The sequence below is a fragment of the Gobio gobio genome (assembly GCF_949357685.1).
Source record: "Gobio gobio genome assembly, chromosome: 25".
In the NCBI taxonomy this organism is placed as follows: domain Eukaryota; kingdom Metazoa; phylum Chordata; class Actinopteri; order Cypriniformes; family Gobionidae; genus Gobio; species Gobio gobio.
In genome coordinates this window covers 19,866,171-19,887,055 of record NC_137121.1, presented here as the reverse complement: position 1 = coordinate 19,887,055, position 20,885 = coordinate 19,866,171, and the positions used below count along the sequence as shown (strand labels likewise).

The window sequence follows — 20,885 nt, the reverse complement described above, 5'->3', positions numbered from 1 at the left end:
GTTGAGACCCCGGCCTGGCTATGTGCCCAAGGTTCCTACCACTCCCTTCAGAGACCAGGTGGTGAACCTGCAAGCGCTGCCCCCGGAGGAGGCAGACCCAGCCCTAGCTTTGCTCTGTCCCGTCCGCGCTCTGCGGGTTTACGTGGATAGAACTCAAAGCTTCAGAACCTCAGATCAGCTCTTTGTCTGTCACGGAGGCCAGCAGAAGGGAAAGGCTGTCTCCAAGCAGAGGATGGCCCACTGGATAGTGGATGCCATCACCTTGGCTTACCAAGCACAAGGTGTGCCCTGTCCGCTCAGGGTGCGAGCACACTCTACTAGAAGTGTTGCATCCTCCTGGGCGCTGGCACGTGGCCTCGCTGTCAGACATCTGTAGAGCTGCGGGCTGGGCGACACCCAACACGTTCGCTAGATTCTATAGCCTACGTGTAGAGCTGGTCTCCTCCTGTGTTCTCACCTCAAACGGGTAGAAGCACTGAGAGGCCCCGGCTCTTGTCGGCTTGCTGCGCTACGGCGCTTATATTCTCCAGAAGCAAACTCTGTGAGTCCTCCACCGCCCTCGGTGCCGGACGTGGCGGAACGTCTGGCATCAGGCCCCTTGCCGCTGAATCCTTGAGAACCGGTATTGGGCTTGGGCCAAATGAGTGACCCTGCGGGGATCCCATATTTTCTTCCACGGTCACTCCTATGGGACGCCCGTGTCTTTCCCTTGGGAGAGCCTTCCCTGCAGTGGGACTGAGCCCCCTTCTCCTTGCGGGCTACGGCTCAGCATTGTACTCCACATAACTCCTTCTGGGTACGATGTGGGCTCGGCAGCGTTCCCTTCTCTAGGGCACGCTTTCCCAGTGTTATCCAATAATCACTGAGCGGGTCATGCGGAACAGCAGTGATGGACTTCCCGGTGTGAGCCCCGTCTCATCAGGTAAGAGAGCTCAGGCGGCTCACACAGGGCACTGGATGGTGGCAGAAGCCATGGCGCTTTGGTAGGGATTCCTATTCGTCGGTACTCCGACGTGGCGTCGAGAGTGACCGACTGAATGGGAACGTCTCGGTTACGTATGTAACCCTCATTCCCTGAAGGAGGGAACGGAGACGCCACGTCCCGTCGCCATGTCCACTGTACCCTGCTGGGGTGCCTGTCTACCTACCCGGCTCCTCAGCAAAAGGCTGATTTGATGCAATCACCTGTGTCTCATTTATACCGGCACGGCGTGGCATGAGCACCTGGTGCAATCATTGCATGCCAATGTGCATTGGCTCGTTTAGTTACACTCGAAGTAGATTGGCTCTCGCGAGCGAGATTCCTATTTGTCGGTACTCCGACGTGGCGTCTCCGTTCCCTCCTTCAGGGAACGAGGGTTACATACGTAACCGAGACGTTACTCAGCCAAGAGCACTGAGTGATGTTCTCTTTTTCTTTTGTTGTTTGACACAGCGGTTACTGTATTAGCAAGCTGTCACTTTAAGACCTAATCCACGGATCCTGTTGACACGCATTCACTATCTTTCCCCAACTGATATTGTTCACTTAAAGCATAACCGACTGTGTTTACATGAATACTCATCAAGACTTGTCCATTTTGACATAACTGTGTGTGTATTTGACAGTTCGAGTGTGTAACAAGACACGAAACAGAACTGAAGGGATCACACGCTTTCAGAGAGGCGGCTTGTGCGCACGTTGCGGTGTGTGTGTCAGACAGCAGACAGCGCAAGACTATTGCATTTAATAACTCTTTTGAACGTCAAGCAAGTCACATAAGTAACAGTCATGTGCCCAGTCTATTCTCTGCTATATGCGTCGACCTGAAATGTACACTTTTCACAATGTTGAAGTAGCCTATTCAAATTATTCAGATATTATCGCAATATGTACATTTGCGATATTTCGATAATTTCTATATATTGTGCAGCCCTACAACACGATCATCATTTTTGAGAGAAATAATAAAGGTGAATGCATATACGAACAAGTTCTCCATTTAGGATTAGAACGAATTCAACCCAATCGCTCTTTGGTGACGTGGATGATTACGTTACTGTTGATCAGCCGTCCATCATCGTATAAAGCCCGCCCTGACAATTTGATTGGTCCGAACAGCTCTGGTTCGAGGGGTAGTTGCTCCACAACGGATCAAGTCCAGACCGAACTTCAAATGTTGTGGGCGGGGCTACGTTCGGCTGGCATCCAGGCTAGTATTTGGTCTCTCTTATTTATGAAATGTTTATTTAACCAGGAAAATGCAGTGAAATGGATATACATTTACATTTGATATTCAGAATATATAAAAATGTGAGGACTTTGCCTCCTCATTTTAAAACACTACCGGACACTCCTGGTTTTAATCCATCTCTTTTGTCCACTTTCAACCACTTCTGTCCTGATTTCTTTGAGGGGAAGGTCTATGGGCGGGTAAATGTATGGGCTTTTTCAAATCTTTTGATCTAATGAACGAAATAAGAGCATGCAATTTTCATGAAGCACGGACAAAAACACACGTACAGCAGCAGCAGCAGCTTTCATTTCTGCTCTGACAGCTGCAAGAGTGTTATAAATCAGGAATGATGAGAGAACATTGTGCTTTACATTTTTCATCTTCAAAACAAACTTGGGTCTTCGGCCGAGAAAGTTTAAATCCCGTCTGGCTAGTGCGCTTCAATGTTCACGTGTTAGGTCAGTAGGCGGAGAGTAGGCCATCTTTTGTGGCTGTTCGAACGCATTCGACCACATGAGTGCCTCTGGAATGGACACTTGATCATTTATGGAACTCTAAAGTGCATAAAGGATCACAACAATGTCTCTCTCTCTCTCTCTCTCTCTCTCTCTTTCTGAACGGACTGTGACATCCATACGGGCCGTCCACACATCAATATTTATACCTGGCAGTCACAGGAAGAGTAAACACCTCTGGCTGCCACCGTCAAGAAGGGGACGAATGAATGAACTGCGTGAGAGGGAGGGAAAATGAGCAAATCGCAGCAAGATAGAAGGATTTAGTGAGTGATGGGGTGATAGATTTTGTGATTGATTGGACAGAGGAACGGTTAGATGGCTATAAGGATGGATGACCTGATGGATATGGTTGTTAAGAATGTAGTTTGCAATTTGTGTCTGGCCATTTCCTGCTCGAATCCGGCCCATTTTCAGTCAAGTGTCCTTCTGCCGTCTGATGAACACGTCGCAGACTCTACATCCAATTATCGTCCCATGGAGACACACACACTCGCGTGTTTATTTACAAATAGCCTACTTTTTCAATATACGCACTCTTTTCATCGATGCTGTTGTCCTTGACTAACCCGGACATTTTGGAAATGTGTAAAGAGACTCATTTATTGTAAGCTGTTTACTTGTTTACTCCTGTTGTGTACCAGCGGGCCCCCTGGTGGCACATCCGTCTGTTGTTAGCTGCTTTGTGTGTGTGTGTGATATCTGGCTCTCTGCCCTCTCTCTGCATGAGCCTGCGCTCTCTCCAGAACTTCATTAGCTTGATTAACATTCATGTCCCACCTTCCTTCACCTCGTGCTGTCAGCTTCCGACTTCTTAACTAACTTACACACCCCCTAGACCTTAGCGCTGGGAGTTTGTCTTGACATTGGTACCGTCTTTCAGCCCACTAACATATAACATATACTAAAGGCATAGTTCAAAAAATAATTTATAATTTAGTCACGCTCAAGTTGTTCCAAACCTGTATACATTTCTTTGTTCTGCTGAACGCAAAGGAAGATATTTGGAAGAATGTTCGTAACCAAGCAGATCTTGCCCCCCGCCACCATTGACTGCTTGGTTACAAACATTCTTCCAAATATATTCCTTTGTGTTTTTAGGTGAGTTATCCCTTTACTGGACATCAGGCCCAAGCATTTGATTTCCTGATTCACAATTTGAAACATATACAGTACTGTACCGTTCAAAAGTTTAGGGTCAGTCATTTTCTTTCAGCACGGCATATTAATTTGATCAAAAGTGACAGTAGTCGAACTATGGCCTGTTTACAACTGGTATTAAGATGCGACCGGATTGCTTTTATAGTGTAGGCGGCAGACACTCGCCTGAATTTTTTTTAGGCATAAATCCAAGAATTTTGGATTAACAAAGAAACTCTTGGAGATTCATCATGAAAGTATTAAATATCTTCCATCATAACTTTAGTAAAAATTTATAAACACACTACTGTTCAAACGTTTGGGGTCAGTAAGATTATTTATTTAGAAGAAATTAATAAACAAGGACGCATTCATTTGATCAATAGTGACAGACAGTACATGCGTTTACATTATATGTTAAATAAATAATTCTGATTTATTGATGATTTCTTTGAACTTTCTATTCATCAAAGGATCCTGAAAAAAAGTTTCACAAAAATATTAAGCAGCTTAACTTTATTCAACATTGATAATGATAAGAAATGTTTCTTGAGCATCAAATCCATCCATCCATTGTCTTCCGCTTATCCGGGGGCCGGGTCGCAGGGGCAACAAGTCTAAGCAGAGACACCCAGACTTCCCTCTCCCTAGCCACTTCCTCCAGCTCTTCCGGGGGAACCCTGAGGAAGGCCAGGAACCTCCCAGGCCAGCCGGGAGACATAATCCCTCCAGCGTGTCCTAGGTCTTCCCCGGGGCCTCCTCCCGGTGGCCTGGGAACGTGTCCAGAGATCGGGTCGTCGGGGGCCTCGCCTTCGACTGTCGCCCGATCCACTAAGCACTGACCCCTCCTGCAGGTGGTGAGCCCACAGGAGGGCGGCCCCATGCCGCTCCTTCGGGCTGAGCCCGGCCGGGCCCCATGGGTGGAGGCCCGGCCACCAGGCGCTCGCATATGAGCCCCAACCCCGGGCCTGGCTCCAGGGTGGGGCCCCGGCTGCGCCATGCCGGGCAACATCACGGCCCTTGTTATAACTGTACTCATAGAGGGTTTGTGAACTGTTCTTAGTCTGGCCCGTCACCAAGGACCTGTTTGCCTTGGGAGACCCTACCAGGGGCATATAGCCCCAGACAACATAGCTCCCTGGAGCATTCGGGTACTCAAAGCCCTCCACCACGATAAGGTGACAGTTCGAGGAGAGGAGCATCAAATCATCATATTAGAATGATTTCTGAAGGATCATGTGACACTGAATACTGGAGGTATGATGCTGAAAATTCAGCTTTGCCATCACAGGAATAAATAACATTTTAAAATATATTCAAATAGAAAACAGTACATTGCAATAAGACGATTAAAAAAATCCCATGGTATAGAGAGCAGAACTAAAGGTGATACATTTTTATTTTTAACTTTTAAATTCATATTCCTGCAGCCAGGCAACAATTACCTTCAAACCAAGGTGAAATTCTTTTACTCAGTCCTGAGTTTTAAAGCTATTTGAAAGAAACACACATATACACACCAATACACTGTCTGTCTGGCAAATACATTTGAACTTTTTTCGTTCTTATAAACACATCATGCTTTGATACCTGATATAATCTGCTTTCTTGCCACATCTTTGCTTATATAGACAGTTGAGGCTGAGCATCCATACGCCCTCAAGTTGAGTTAATATTTCAAGGTGAATTTAACTCATCTCTAATGCACCAATTGGCTTATTTACTATTATTTATGGTAACAGACTAAGTCTTCCTGATTTAGTTGTTGCTGGATTCTAACAAGGTTAGACAGGCATACAAATCAGTTGTGTGAAAATGAAGGGAGTTTTTCACAGTGCATTAAGTCTAATGAAAAGGACTAATATCAGGAAGCCGTTATTATAGTCAGTCACCACGTCTCACACTGTGTGCGACTGCGAACGCAGATGTTGACAGCTGCTTATTTTACCACTAAATTTAGCCTCATTATTGCTCTCAGTGTTTGAACACACGATACCTCTCTGCCCTCCAAATGTTAAACAATTGTACAATGTATTAGCTAGAAAGTATGTTATATAATGGTGATATTTTGTTGTGTTTTTTTATTGTGTGGACTTTTTAGTTATAGGGACCAATTGGACCTTACTAACCAGCCAAACCTTGACCCCCTCGTCTGCTATTGGAGTGTAAACCTTGCTTCTCTGTTTCTGTCAAATCAGTAACATCTCATCGTGCCGGAGACTGTCGCCATGTTTATGACATATTGATTTGATTTTGTGTAAAGCTGCACCGTGGTAAACAAAGAGCTCCTGCATTAGATGTGACAGGCACTCTGCTGGCTTTTGCTCTTCTCTGCCTCTTCAGATGTCTGTTGTATAACTTTATATGTATTCAACTGCACTCAAGCATCAGTGAAGGAGTATCTTAATCCATATCATATCAATAGCATGTGGCATAAAAGAACCCAACAAGATGATATAATATTTCATATGATGGTTATCTCCTGCTTGTGTGGGGAAATGTTACCTTTAGAAGTAATGTTATATTATTGCGCTTCTCCTAACTAATTATGCTACGTTTTATGAAACTTGGTGTTTTTATTTCTATTTTCTAACTAAAAACGTTTTCATTAATTTAATCGAGATGCAAGTTGAAATAAGATTTAAAAAAATGTAGATGAAAAACAATGAACTGAACAGCCAGCTAACTGAAATAAAATAAGGTGAAGTACTAAAATGACTAAAACTACTGTAGTCGGTGCCGATAACCTTGTGGGCAGCACCGTTGCACTTCGGCCAACCCGAGTTCAAGTCCTGGCTCGCAGACCTTTCCTGTTCCCATCCCCCTCTCTCTCTCTCTCTCTCTTTCTTCCACCTCGCTTCCTGTCCACTCTATACTATCCTATCACAAAAAAGGCAAAAATCGCCTGTTTTTTTTTTTTATGACTAAAACTCAAAATATAAATAAAACTAAATAGAAATATAAAAAATGACAAAAGGACATAACATTCAAAATATTAATTAATACTATAATAATAGTACTACTAATAAATTATATTACAATTATATAAACTTCTACATACATACACAAAAAGTGATTGATTGACTTAAGGTAAATACAGTGAGGAAACCGGTTGCCTTAAAATAAACATACTTCAAAGTCAACTGATCACTTTTTACAGTGTCCTAGCTCCTTTGTCAGACTGTTTTTACACTCTCAGATTACTATTTTTTACCATTTGCATTTGCATTGCATTAGTCATAGTTTTGTTCTAAAAAAACCTGAAATGTAGTTTTATTCATCAATTTTTGTCAATTTTACTTTAATATTTCATTTTAATCACCGTAAAACACATTTTAAGTGACAAGAAAGCTACATTATACTAAATAGACAAACATTTCTAGATTTTGTCTTGAAAGACCACTCCAGTTTTTGTTTCAGTTTCATTTTCTTGGACTTTTGTATGTTCTTGGTTTCCTGTTTCCTTGGTTCCCATTGCTAGTTTGTTGGTTTCTCATCATTATTATCTGTCTCTTGTTTAGTTCCTCACTATCTTGTATTCATTACCGTTAGTTCCCTCTGTTTAGTGTTGAATGCTGTCTTTGCCATGTTTGTGAAGTGATCACGTTTCTCACTATACCTGGATTCATGTAGAAGAGCTGCATACACGTATAGGTCCCTATCTCCTCTTTTTTTTACAGATTTTGCCGTGACAATTACTTCCAAGAAGTTCTATTTATATCAAAAGTAGTGATTTACAATGCCCTTCAACAGTTTTTTTCAGTTTCTTTTATAGAAATGTAACTTTAGATAGGACTAGTGGGTACTAGAGCATTCTAGAAGATCAGACGGTGGTGGGACCAGTGAGAGCCCCTCGTTCCGTGTTCCTCCTCTCCTCCTGGGATTTGAGTTATTCATAAGCTATGAAGTCATCGGGATTGAGGCTGTCTGCAGTGCTCCATTACTGCCAGCTCCTACCGTGCAGCAGTGTCGCTCTTCTGCTTCACCTCATGTCGTTTAGGTCGGCCGTCTCTGACGAGACTCTGATCTAATAGAACTGAGTGATCTGCCGGTGCCAGCAGGAGGGAGACGCGCAGCGGCAAAGACATTAGCTGTTTACAGGGATCGTCCGTTATCTTTCACACAATCTCTCCTGCCTTCTCTTTTCCTCCCTGTCTCACCTCCTCCCACTCAAGTGAGAGATCTTGCAGACCCATAGAGCGTGAGAGAATTGCATGCAGTCAGGTCAACGCACAAAGCTGTGCATCCGTGCGAGAGCATACTATCTTTTCATCTCTTCATCCTGTGCTACTTGATATTCATTTTTATAACTTTACAATAGAACTTTAACACCTTTGAATTGTAGCAAGTTCAATTATAATTGATTAATAATAAGGATTAAAGGGATAGTTCACCCAAAAATGACATTTCTGTCATTAATTACTCACCCTGATGTCGTTCATCTTCGGAACACAAATGAAGATATTTTTGATGAAATCCGAGAGCTCTCTGACCCTCCATAGACAGCAATTTAATTAACACCTTCAAGGTCCAGAAAGGTATTTAAACATTGTTCAAATTGTCCATGTGACTCCAGTGGTTCAACCTTAATTTTATGAAGCAACAAGAACACTTTTTGTTCGCAAACACAAACAAAAATAACAACTTTATTCAACAATTTCTTTCCGCTTTCGAGTTCTACGGCAGCCGTTCACGTGAGCACCACGACACATGCGTGTGATGCTGATGCAGGAGCTGACCAGTGTAAACTGTGTAGCAGACTGACACAGGCTAGAACGAAATTGTTGAATAAAATCGTTATTTTTGTTTGTGTTTGCGCACTAAAAGTATTCTCAACGCTTCATAACATTAAGGTTGAACCACTGGAGACACATGGACACATATTTGAACAATTTTAATACCTTTCTGGACCTTGAAGGTGTTAATTGAACTGCTGCCAATGAAGGGACCTGATAGGTCTCATATTTTTGTGTGGAGGAACTTGACTGGCCTGCACAGAGTCCTGACCTCAACCCGATAGAACACCTTTGGGATGAATTAGAGTAGAGACTGCGAGCCAGGCCTTCTCGTCCAACACCAGTGCCTGACCTCACAAATGCACTTCTAGAAGAACGGTCAAAGATTCCCATAAACACACTCCTAAACCTTGTGGAAAGCCTTCCCAGAAGAGTTGAAGCTGTTAGAGCTGTAAAGGGTGGGCCACCACCATATTAAACCCTACGGATTAAGAATGCAATGTCATTAAAGTTCATGTGCATGTAAAGGCAGGCGTCCCAAAACTTTTGGCAATACAGTGTACCTATAAAATAATGCCTCAAAAATAAGACTTTGCAAAAAACTAAAAATCATTGGAGATTATTTATACAATTTACATTTTAAATATAAATATGAACATAAATCAGAAAAATCAATGCACAATCCCATTCCAATGTTACATTATTTCCATTTTTAATAAACCAGCCAGGAAATGGTTTAATTTTCAGAATATTTGAATATAGTGAAAAATTATTCAACATTATGTATGTTTTTTTAATATCAATAGTATTTGTAATGGTAATAGCTCACTATCACTTACTATTAGTAACTTATCCCGACTCACATAATTTTTTCGAGAGTATGGTTCATTTAATAATTCATGACAAATAATTTGCATGGGTTTATACATGGTTGATTCATCATATTTTAAGCTTTGATAATATTTTGTTTATTTGCAGTGAGGAAAATGTACTTCAACATGCAAAAAAAAACATTTCAGACATAGATGAGCCCTTCCTAAATAAATGCCATAATTTTGTGACAAATTCTGCACAGTTTGGTAATGGTATACACTATGTGTTGATCCTTATGCTGGTATTCACTCGTACCACAGCACACAGCATTGTGGCCAGATTGAGTGAAATAATGCATTATGACACAAATTGTGCAGGATAAAACAGGCTTACCAGCAGGATCTTATGAATTTATGAATAAAAGAGAAGAAACACCATGAATATTTTGCAAATTCTCTTTGAAATGCTTACCCTCTCTCATCTATGGGAAATTACAACCTATAGTGTCCTTATTACAGGGAACTTCCAAATCAGATTACATGTAGTTTTATGCACCAATGCAATCAACTGTATTGTTTTCCAGAACTGTGAAGGGAAATATGACTCTTTGTATTTATTTGTAATCAGTCTATACACTAAACAGGTTTTATTAGCATTTGTTGAAATATATGATGGCTTTTGATGAATCAGTCAAAAACTTGAACTGCCATACGCAACCCATTTTACTTCTGTGATATCACTGATTTTTGAGTAAGACAGAATTTAAACTTGATTTTATCCATCAGGAACTGTTTGATTTTGAATTGAGTTGTCAGTAGTCAATAAACAGACTAATGTAAGTTTCCGTTTCTTACAGAAATCACTCGCTGTTCAGTCAGGCTGTGGTGAACTTATAATAATATTATTTTGCAAATTGGACATCGTTGTTTTGTGCAGGAAACACCGGATACATTTTTTTTTGACCAGTTACAGCAGGGTTCCTCAAACTCGGTCCTGGAGGGCCGCTGTCCTGAAGAGTTTAGCTACAACCCTGATCAAACACACCTTCCTGTGATTTTCTAGTGATTCTGAAGACCTTGATTAGCTTGCTCAGGTGAGTTTGATCAGGGTTGGAGCTAAACTCTGCAGGACAGCGGCCCTCCAGGACAGAGTTTGAGGAACCCAGAGTTACAGTGTAGAGACCTGGGCTGCGTTCAGCCCCAACAAAACGTTGCAAAACGTTTTTTAAATGGAAACGGTGCTGCGTTGATGACATGACGTTCAACCGGAAACCGTTGCACACCGGTTTGAGCTTTGAACGTGCCCCAGAAGTGTCATGAATGAAACGTTTCAGAGGAAGAGTAAAGGTGCATTTTTGTGTTCCAATACACAGTTTTTAACCGTTTTTCTAAATGTGAGTGATTCAATAATTGGATATACATTTTACATTCCAAAAAGTTAAGGAAAAAGACTTCTTTCTTATTGAAAACATATTCAATTTTAATAATTCAGTGCTTCCCAAAGTTAAGTTACTTCCTTTTTTTCTTTTAACGAAATAATTTCTTTATAGTATTGTTTGTCAGTTCTGTTACAGACATAACATTGGTAACAGAGCTTGACGGTTACATGATTGACATTTTCTTTTTAACTTTTTAGCCAAAAACTCAACTTCCTAGGATAAATAGCACATGGCACTAATGAAATCATGATTAAAAGGCTTTTAAACAACCCACTGTGTGATCAGTGATCAATGCTGTTTTCCTTTTGATATTGTGGTAACAAGTTTAACGTTTTACAAAAGAAATTTTTAGATTACAATATTTTCTCATAGAGAGAGCACACATACCTTTCAGTGCTTCAGATCTGACCAGTGAGGGAAAGTGATATCATTTCCTGTATCCTACATAGTTGTGGGAGATAATTCCACCAATTTAAAGGCAAAGTATAATACAGTAACAGAATTGATGCAAGATTTATGGACACATTTTTATAAGATAAAAGTTATTTTTAAACAATTTAATGTTGTACAATTAGGAAAATCACTATTTGGGGCTTTTATAAATAAAATAAATGAAATATTACCAAATGAAAAGTAAAATAAAATATTTTGATTATACAATGATACATGATGGAAAAAATACACTGACTAATTCGGACAACAATAATAAATATGACACTTTTTACGGAGCATTATGTTGTTATGGCCTGTAACATCTTGTGATACAATGAGCAACAAATTATTAAAATAATAAAAAATATAACCATTTAAAAAAGCATTTGTACACCAAACGTACCTGCAATTATAGAATCACCCATGTGCTAGAGTCTAGACGAACATCTTTAGTCGTTGCGTCATATCTCACTGCTTTTTTATTTATTTATTTATTTTTTACTTTTTATAAAAGCAAAAACACATTCTTTGTCTCTGTGAACTGTGTGTAAACTATTACATTTTGATTGAAATATTACAAGGACATTTTTTCTTTGGAATAATATGCGCCTTTGAATCTTTCACAGTAAGTTTTGACAGATTACAGTAGAAAAAGCATCCCTGGGAAGGACAGTCGTCTCCCCCCCAGCCCCTTCTCCTTGCCTGTAAATAACCTGCTGTAGCTCTCAAACCCGAGTCAGGCCTCCGCCTGCAATGAATCCATCAACAAAAAGTGTCATGGCTTTGGCATCTAATCGATGCTGGTCTCTGCCCTTCCATAGGTCAGTGTCAAAGCATTGAGACATCTCTGCCAGAGCTGCAAAGCCTGATTCACTATGACTCAGCTTCGAATCTCCTTCCCCATTAAGAAGGTCTACACTTTAGACTGCAGACTTTTCCCATGGTGAATACTAACCAATATCTGTCTGAATATCTTTTGACACACACCTCCGTTCATACACAATAACCTTTGATGTCAAGATGATGTTTGTCAGGCTGCTGGGAGACCATCTGGAGCTACTGCAAGCAATGGCACATAAACATTAGCAGTCGGCCACAGGAGTCAACCTCCCTCTGTCCACCCGCCCTTTCTCTTCACTTCGTCTATGTATGAGGAAAAACTAAAGCAAGGACACCACTTCACTAAGCCATATGCTCCTTTATTTCAGCACATTCGGGTGTACTGCGGTTTCAGTATAACTTCTCAATGGTTGCGCTTTGAATATAAGCAGCTCGTTGAAAATTCCTGAACCCAAAAGTTCACTTTCATGGTACATGGACTGTAAAAATGAATAAGCCTGAAATGTCATCCTAACATTCCCTCTCTTTCTTTTCCCTCAGGTGCAAAGGTCATATTCTCCCAAGTGCAGGCCATAAGAAAGGTAAGCTTATTCGTATGAACAATCACAAGGTTTTTCACAAGTGCCTGCTTCATGTCATGTGCACTGGAATTACTGTGCACTAGCACCACTTGGTGGTTGCAATTGGACAGACAAGACTTCAAAACCACAACCTTCTATTGTAAATGCTTATAGAGCCCATGAATTAGTTCTTTACTGTGTTGATAGATGGTCTTTTTAAACATTAAAATACGCTTTTCACACTCTCACTAGTTTATTCAATTTAATTTGCTTATTTAATTTGTTTGCTAACAATATCCAGCAGAGAATTTCCACCACATCTCAAATTATGTTTTGTTTGACAGAACATTGTGTGGAAATGACATTTTTGGAATAAAATGGCAATACTCCTTTTCCTTGCTTAGACTAATTTTATAGCTTGTATTTGTGTATCCTAAATACAGTCAATTAAATCATATTTTTGCACTTTTTTTGCACCGTTTTTTGATGGCTTTTCATAATTTCAGATTAAAAGTCTGGGTCTGGGACAAGGGTAAAGCAAAAATATTTTTGAAATCAGTTTTAATTAGACTGGGTAAACCTAGCCTGGTCTGCCGGCGATTTGATTTCCCCTTGCAACTCAGTCTGGAAACCTGTAATTAATTTCTACTGCTTCGGTTACACTTTTGCGGGAACCAATCTCAGACTGGCTTGTCCACCTGGCGCGCTATTGGCGGGTTGATCACGGCTCTTGTGGTCTGATTGGTTGAAGGACTATCCAAATTGCGTACAGAGTCATTTAATTTATGCTCGTTTATCACGCCTCTTGTGCAGTAGAAAATACAGAGCAGTCTTCCCAGACCAATGTTCAATCTTAAATTGAGCTTGGTCTGGTGATAGCCAGACAAAGTTTTAATGGGAACATAATAAAACACAACTTTTTTTGATCAAAAAAGTTTTGATAGAAATCAACCCCTGTAACATACTTTTAAAAGTAAAAAAAAAAATTTATTATTACAGAAGTATTTAATACTTTAAAATAATATACTTAAGTGCAAACTAATGTAATGCTTTTGTATGTTAATTGCAATTAAATTAATTTTTTATTGCTTTTTTATTTTTTAACTGCTCAGCGTTTTTTACCAGTCGTTGAAAGTTGAAGAATGTTCAACTTTGATTAAAACACAGCGCTCATCACTGTCGCTTTTTACCCAGCCGTCCAATCACAGTGGAGGAGGGGCGGGACAAATGCAACACCGACCAACCGCCACATTCTACTTGTACATTGTCAACAGATGACAACAACAAGCATAATAACGGAACAAAATAATTTAAAACAAGAGCCAGAGCATTTTTATATAGAATCAATACAGAAACAAACTATCTGTGACAACCTCTTCCGCAGATATTCCGTATCATAGCAAGCAAAGTGTCTAAATATACTTTAATGTTATTTCTTTTAAAACGTTTGTATCATGTATTCACACATTTAAATGAGGAAGTTGCAATTAAGTACATTTAAAATATATTAACTTTTAATATATTATCTTAAAAATATAATTAAGTGCTTGATATGCTTTAGTATGTGATAAACATCAAAATAAGTGTACTTCTTTGAAACACAATGATTTAAGCTGCGTCACAATTCACATACTTATGTACTATTATATAACGTTTTTAAGTATAAACAGAGTAAGTAGTGTGGTCACACTCAAAAAATTAAGTGTGGAATGTTGTACACTTCATGCACTCAACTGTCGCAGATTTAATTACGTAGCGGAGGGGGAGGCGCTACCAGATTCCGATGTTGAATGACAAAATAACCATGTAAAGTTCATACACTACACGGTTGAGTACATAGTGCATAAGTACATCGTGTATAAGTGCATAGTGTATATTGTGCGTCATTTGGGACCAGTGATTCCAGTAACGTGTTACTTAAGCCGCGTTTCCACCGCAGGAACTTTACCCCGGAACCAGGAACTTTGGGGGGGAACTCTGTGTGTTTCGACCGCAGGAACCAGGGTCTAAATGAAGTTCCGGGTAAATATTTCCCCCTCCAAACGGCCCTGCTTGCGAGGTGGTACTTTTGAAAAGTTCGCGAACTTTCGGGGGTGGGACTTGGGCGCTGAACATGCTGATTGGTTGAGCTCTCGCAGCATTTTTTTTCCACCGCCATATTTACAAGTCTTTTGCGAGGTGGGTTTCGTGGGTTCTGCGTTCAGTAAATATTTTCTTTGCAACAATGGAGTTCAACAAAAAATTCGACCGATGGACCGACGACGAGGCTCAGGCTTTATTGAGCATATAAGCGGAGGAGGACATCCAGCGGGAACTGGAAACTGTGACCCGCAATGAAAAGGTATACCTGAAGATATCGACTCGGTTCCAGTCACACTGGAAAACAGTGCAGAGAGAAGTTGAAGAAATTAAGACAAGATTACAAGAAATTAAAGGATAACAACCGGAGCGGTTCCGACCGGCGTATTGTTGGGACACAGACCGTCCTTTTCTGGTACAGCGGTAACGAAAGACTCGGCTAGTGCGTTGTTGGAAACCATCCAGGAATCCGAGTGGGTTGAAGGTAAATATCTCATCTTGGTATCATCTATTAAACTCGTTGCAGTGTTTAAACACGTTGCAGTAACTTTTTTCAACGTGCTTTTCCAGGTGTAACGAGTGGCCCTGATGAATTGCAGGCAACGGAGACCAGCGTGTTTTCCCCCGCTGTCACCAGTACGTTAACCCACGTCCCGTGTCTCCTGCCGAAACACACACACACGCAGAGGTATAAAGCTGACAAAAATGTGTATATATTTAAAAACTGATGTGTAATCCTTAATGGTTTTGAGTAGTTTTGTTGTTTTTAATTGTAAACTTAAATTGCCCATGATAAAAATGGCACACTGGGCATTGTTCAAGCTGGGCAAACAATTGTTCATTATTTGTAGTGAAAACACTTTAAATAATTAATTGATGGTTTCTATTGTTTCATGGTTGCCTTGTGTATTAATTTCCATGTGTTTCAGTGCAATTTTTCTACTTAGAGAAAAGGAAAAGGGACTGTGACTTTCTTGATGCACTGAGGGACATGGAGGATGCTAACCGGGCCGTCCTGCAGCATGGACAAGAACTGACCAATATATTCAGCTGTTACTGGAGAGCCAGGCCGAGGAGAGATGAGGAGGCAAGAGTTGGCATTCCACCAGTCAGAAGCGGAAGAAAGCAGAGGGACTTTCAGACCGGGTTTCTGTCTGTTCTTGGACAGTTTGTCCAGTCGTTCAAGAAGTAGCCACAATGACCAGCCGCTTGAATGAAGCATTTGCACTACCACATTTGTACTTTATATATTGTACGTGTTGGCACAGCTCTTGGACAGGTTACTGAAAAATACACTTTTTTTTATATTGTTTTCACATTTTATATTTTCATTTTATTGTTCTAGTAATTTATTTGTCTTTGCACACTTATTTTAATTTTGTAAGAACTAATCTGTCTAAAATAAAGTCAAATGTGTAAAATGTCACTGTGTCTTTAATTTCCACATTCTAACTATATAACCACATTCTAATTGTATTCATATAGTGTACGAAGCAAATAAAAGGGCTGCTGCTCGCAAGTCTTTCTGAATATGCACATAAACATATCTAGAAAACCCAAATATTTATATTATATTTATATTATATTATTATATTTTTAAATGTATAACTATGTGAATGTAGTATAATAACTTATAACCACAACTTAAGTGAAGCCATAAGTGTGGTCCTGCTTCATTTCAAATTTGAGGAAGAAGTCTCTAAAATTATGCATTTAATGAAGCATATTGTAATACTAGTCATGTGACTTTTTTTTTGCTGTGAATGTTAAGAGATGTTATTGTGATAAAAAATAAAATACTTGCAGTCTAGTACCTAATCTTTCAACCGCTTAATTCAGTCTATTGTTTTCATTCAATTAACTTTTCACACATCTGTCATGAATGACTGAAACCTCATTATCCTTTTATAGAAAATCTTTTGTTTTGGAATTGAGCTATTACAACACATTCAGATTTTGGATTGCCCATCATCCCATTTTGCATTAAAATGGTCAAAGCAGGTGAAAGTGCACGTTTAAATAAGCAGTGTTGGTAATGTGTATGCAAAAGCAGCGCTGCTTGCATCTCCTCCACTTGTTATTGTTGCAGACAGTATCGCGCAAAAGTGATTCATGTCCGTCGGTGACTGGGAGAAGCAGTCGCGCGCATTCCCACGTCACCGGACTAATTTGCCTAATCTCCCCGGTACTTTAGACCGCGGTGGAAACGCAGATTGTAGCAGGTCTGGGGGAGAAAAAGTTCCTGGGAAAAAAGTTCCTGGTACAAATAGTTCCGGGTAATTTCGGTGGAAACGCGGCTTTAGTAACGCATTACTCTAATCAGACTACTTTTTTCCAGTAACGAGTAATCTAACGCGTTACTATTTCCAAACCAGTAATCAGATTAAAGTAATTTATCCAAGTCACTGTGAGTTACTATTTTTGTCATTTTCCTTAGTAAAAATATATATTTTTGCTTTCTTCTTGCGTCTCGGGGAGAGTTTTTATATTAAGTGAAGTCAAGAAAGACTGTCTTTATTACATTTTTTATTAAAACATGTTTTTTTTTTCAGGAAATATTTTTTAATTTCAATTTAAAATGTCAGGAGATACATTGTTGACGTTACTGTTAAAAATGCACTTCCAATAAAGTGAGTGTTGGCAAAAACGGTTGTCATTTCGATGTTGAGGCGGCAGGGGTGTTGTCGGCAACTGCTGAATGTAACTAATAAAGTAACTTGTAATCTAACTTAGTTACTTTTAAAATCAAGTAATCTGTAAAGTAACTAAGTTACTTTTTAAAGGAGTAATCAGTAATCAGATTACTTTTTCAAAGTAACTGTGGCAACACTGTATGGGACACAAATATAGAGTAAGTCCTATAATCTGAAATTATTGCAAATTGTAATTTTAAGTGTACTTAAGTGTGTTGAGAAATAGTAATTAAATTAAACCATTTTTAAGTTCACTTAAGTCGCATTTTATTTCATTAATATTATATTATCTCCAAATACAGTTTAAAAAATATATATTTTTAGGATTTGAAGTCCACTAAGAGTGCACATTCAATTCAATTAAGCACACAACTGAAGTTGAAGAAGCACGACTATTGTTACTGACAGTACTCTTATTCTCTCTTTCAGGAACAGTGTACTTATTGTCTTTACAATGAAAGACAGTCTGATCCAACAGAAGACAATTTTCCCAGACCTGTGCAACCAGTGCAACTTCCAGTCTTCCCATGGGTCCAGCGTTCTTCTCTCATCCACACCAGAGACATCCCTGCGTCCCATGTCACAAAGAGCCACCGCAAACTCCTCCTTAAGAGCGGCCCACTTGTCCAGCAGCTCAACTCTGATCCTCCTGGCCGCATCAGGCGAATGACTCAGGTGCAGAGCTCCCGTCTGAGGCTTATGAGGGAGGTCTGTGCCAAATACACAAGCGGAACCATTAAACAGACTATAACCCGCATGCACGTGTCCCGTATCTTTGTGGAAGACAAGCACAAACTCCTCTACTGTGAGGTGCCCAAGGCGGGCTGCTCCAACTGGAAGAGGGTGCTCATGGTGCTTCAAGGTCTCGCTTCTTCCACGGGAGAGATCCAACATGACGAGGTGCATTATGGGAATCACCTCAAACGTTTAGACTCGTTCAATCAAAAGGGCATCATCCGGCGTCTGAAGACCTACACCAAAGTCCTGTTCCTGAGGGAACCATTCGAAAGGCTAGTGTCTGCTTTTCGGGACAAGTTCGAGAGTCCAAACTCGTACTACCACCCAGTGTTTGGGAAACCCATCATCTCAAGATACCGCAGCAATGCGACGCAGTATGCCTTACGCACAGGAGCGGGTGTGACCTTCAAGGAGTTCATCCAGTATTTGTTAGACGTGCATCGGCCGGTTGGCATGGACATCCACTGGGAGCCCGTTGGACATCTCTGCAGCCCCTGCCTGCTGGACTATGATTTCATTGGGAAATTTGAGACTCTGGAGGAAGAAGCCAATTTCCTTTTGAGACGAATCGGTGCTCCTAGCAATTTAACATTCCCTAGTTTTAAAGACAGGAACCCTAATGCAGAAAGGACATCTTCGGAAATCACAAGGAGATATTTTGCACAGCTAAATGTGACAGAGAGACAAAGGGCATATGACTTTTACTACATGGATTATCTGATGTTCAACTACTCCAAACCGTTTAAAGATTTATACTGAGGCCTGTTACAGTTACCTGATGAAATTTCTGTTGGCCTGATGTTCATATTTTGTCTTAGTGAGGTTATTTTATGACTTTAAAATGTTGTTTATTTGTTAACAAATTGTAATGTTAAATATTAATCACACTCTATATTTATATCTGCAGGCTGGTCCTTGCGTTTATCTTGTTATTTACCAAACCTATTTAATTCTATTTAGTAAGAACCCCTTAAAGGGTTAGTTCATCCCAAAATGAAAATTACTCAGCCTTATGTCATTCCGAACCTGTGTGAACAAAAAATATAAGAAAGAATATTTTAAAGAAAGTTTCAGCTGTTTTTGTAAATAAAATGAAAGTCAATTGGGTCCAAAACAACAGTGGACCCACCCCACACAGAATAAGGTGAGCAAACAGGTTTGGAAGGACGTGAAGGTGAGTAAATGAGTACAATTTTCATTTTTGGGTCAACTATCCCTTTAACACATGTTGTGTGTGATTTAGCTCAGTGTGTCATGTCTTCTCAAACTGCCTAGACTAGAATAGAATTAGAATAGTCTAAAAATCATCATAATTTTATTCATTAAGGTGTTAGGTTTTAGCACTAGTCCAGCTTTGAGTATCACTTTACTCAATATAACATGCTCAATTTAACATTGTTGCTGGATTTGGTACATCTGGTAAAGATAAGATCGACATTTTTTTATGAACGTATAAGAACAATTTGTCTACAGTATGTCATGTATTAGAGCATGACCTGCTGCACCTTTGCCTTACTTTCACATTTCTCATATTATGACGTTTTCTGTACATCAATAAATGTCCGCACCATATTTTAATGTTAGTTAGATCTAACTAACATCCATTATTGCCTTTTTTATTGTTATAATGACGTCATATAAAATATCAGTCATTTCTAGTCTCCTAGTACAGGGGTTTTCAAACTTTATGATGCCAAGGACCCCCAAACATGATGAACCCTTCCTAAAATCCATCTCTATATTTTGTATGTATGGAAAAAACATTCAAACTGTTAGATAAATAGTAAGTTTCCAAACTTAAATGTTGGATGTATAAACCTGAAGCAGACATTTTCAATTAAAAATGATTTTTATAAGCAACTTCCACAATAAATGTATGTAAGCAGCTTACGTACTGTGTTAAGAATACCACCTTACAACCCCAGTGAGTGAGATAAAGGGGCAGTATCGCGCTGGCCGTTTTGATGCCCTATGTGCGATCACTTTATGATGCCCGCGATGGCGGCGTTCGCAAATTATAGAGAGCGACGCAAGGCCGGTGAGTGATTGGATGATGAGTGTCAGCTGCGCGATACCCCAGTCTTAGATCTCTCACAGAGGAGTGACGACTTTTAAACGTTCACCGGTTCACGCCTCCTTTTTCCCATAACTACGAGCTGTGTTACAAAATACAATTCTGGAAAGTACGTACGGCAAGAAAGGAGAGAAACATTTAGAACTGAAAGCGTTAGAATGTTCGGTAGACTTTATCCATTTTTACTTTGTCTTTTTATTCTCTGAAATTTTCTGGGGACCCCTTAGAACCTTCTGGAGGAGCCCTGGGGGTCCCCGGACCCCAGTTTGAAAACCCCTGTCCTAGTGTACAGGAAGCCATCAGCCCGCATTATTTCAGCTTTTTTAATAATCGTGTTTAACAGTGGAATTACTGATGAAAAACTACATTACCCATGATGCTGTACGGAAAATTACATCAATCAGAGAGTCAAAAAAAGTGAAACGCTCATAAATAGCTCTTTAGCTCCGCCCACTCCCATGAAGCACCGTGAATGACGTAATCGAGTTGGGCCCTGTCCCAAATCAAATGGCACTCTAAACACTCGTGGGCTGCGTCCGTAATCGCATACTCTCTTGAGTAGGTACATATTTTGAATAAGTAACTACTTCACGTCCGCTAAAAAGGTATGT

General features: G+C 40.0%; 1 protein-coding gene across 1 annotated transcript in view; it reads left to right on the top strand.

Annotated features, from left to right (window-relative positions):
• Positions 1–20,089, top strand: part of LOC307121600 (carbohydrate sulfotransferase 8) — a 79,293-nt gene extending 59,204 nt beyond the window's left edge. The window contains exons 3-4 of the mRNA XM_079809234.1: positions 12,671–12,711; positions 17,892–20,089. Of these exons, the coding sequence (XP_079665360.1) occupies positions 12,671–12,711; positions 17,892–18,959 (1,109 nt within the window). The 3' untranslated portion in view covers positions 18,960–20,089. The remainder of the gene's footprint in view (positions 1–12,670; positions 12,712–17,891) is intronic.
• Positions 20,090–20,885: the final 796 nt, after the last annotated feature.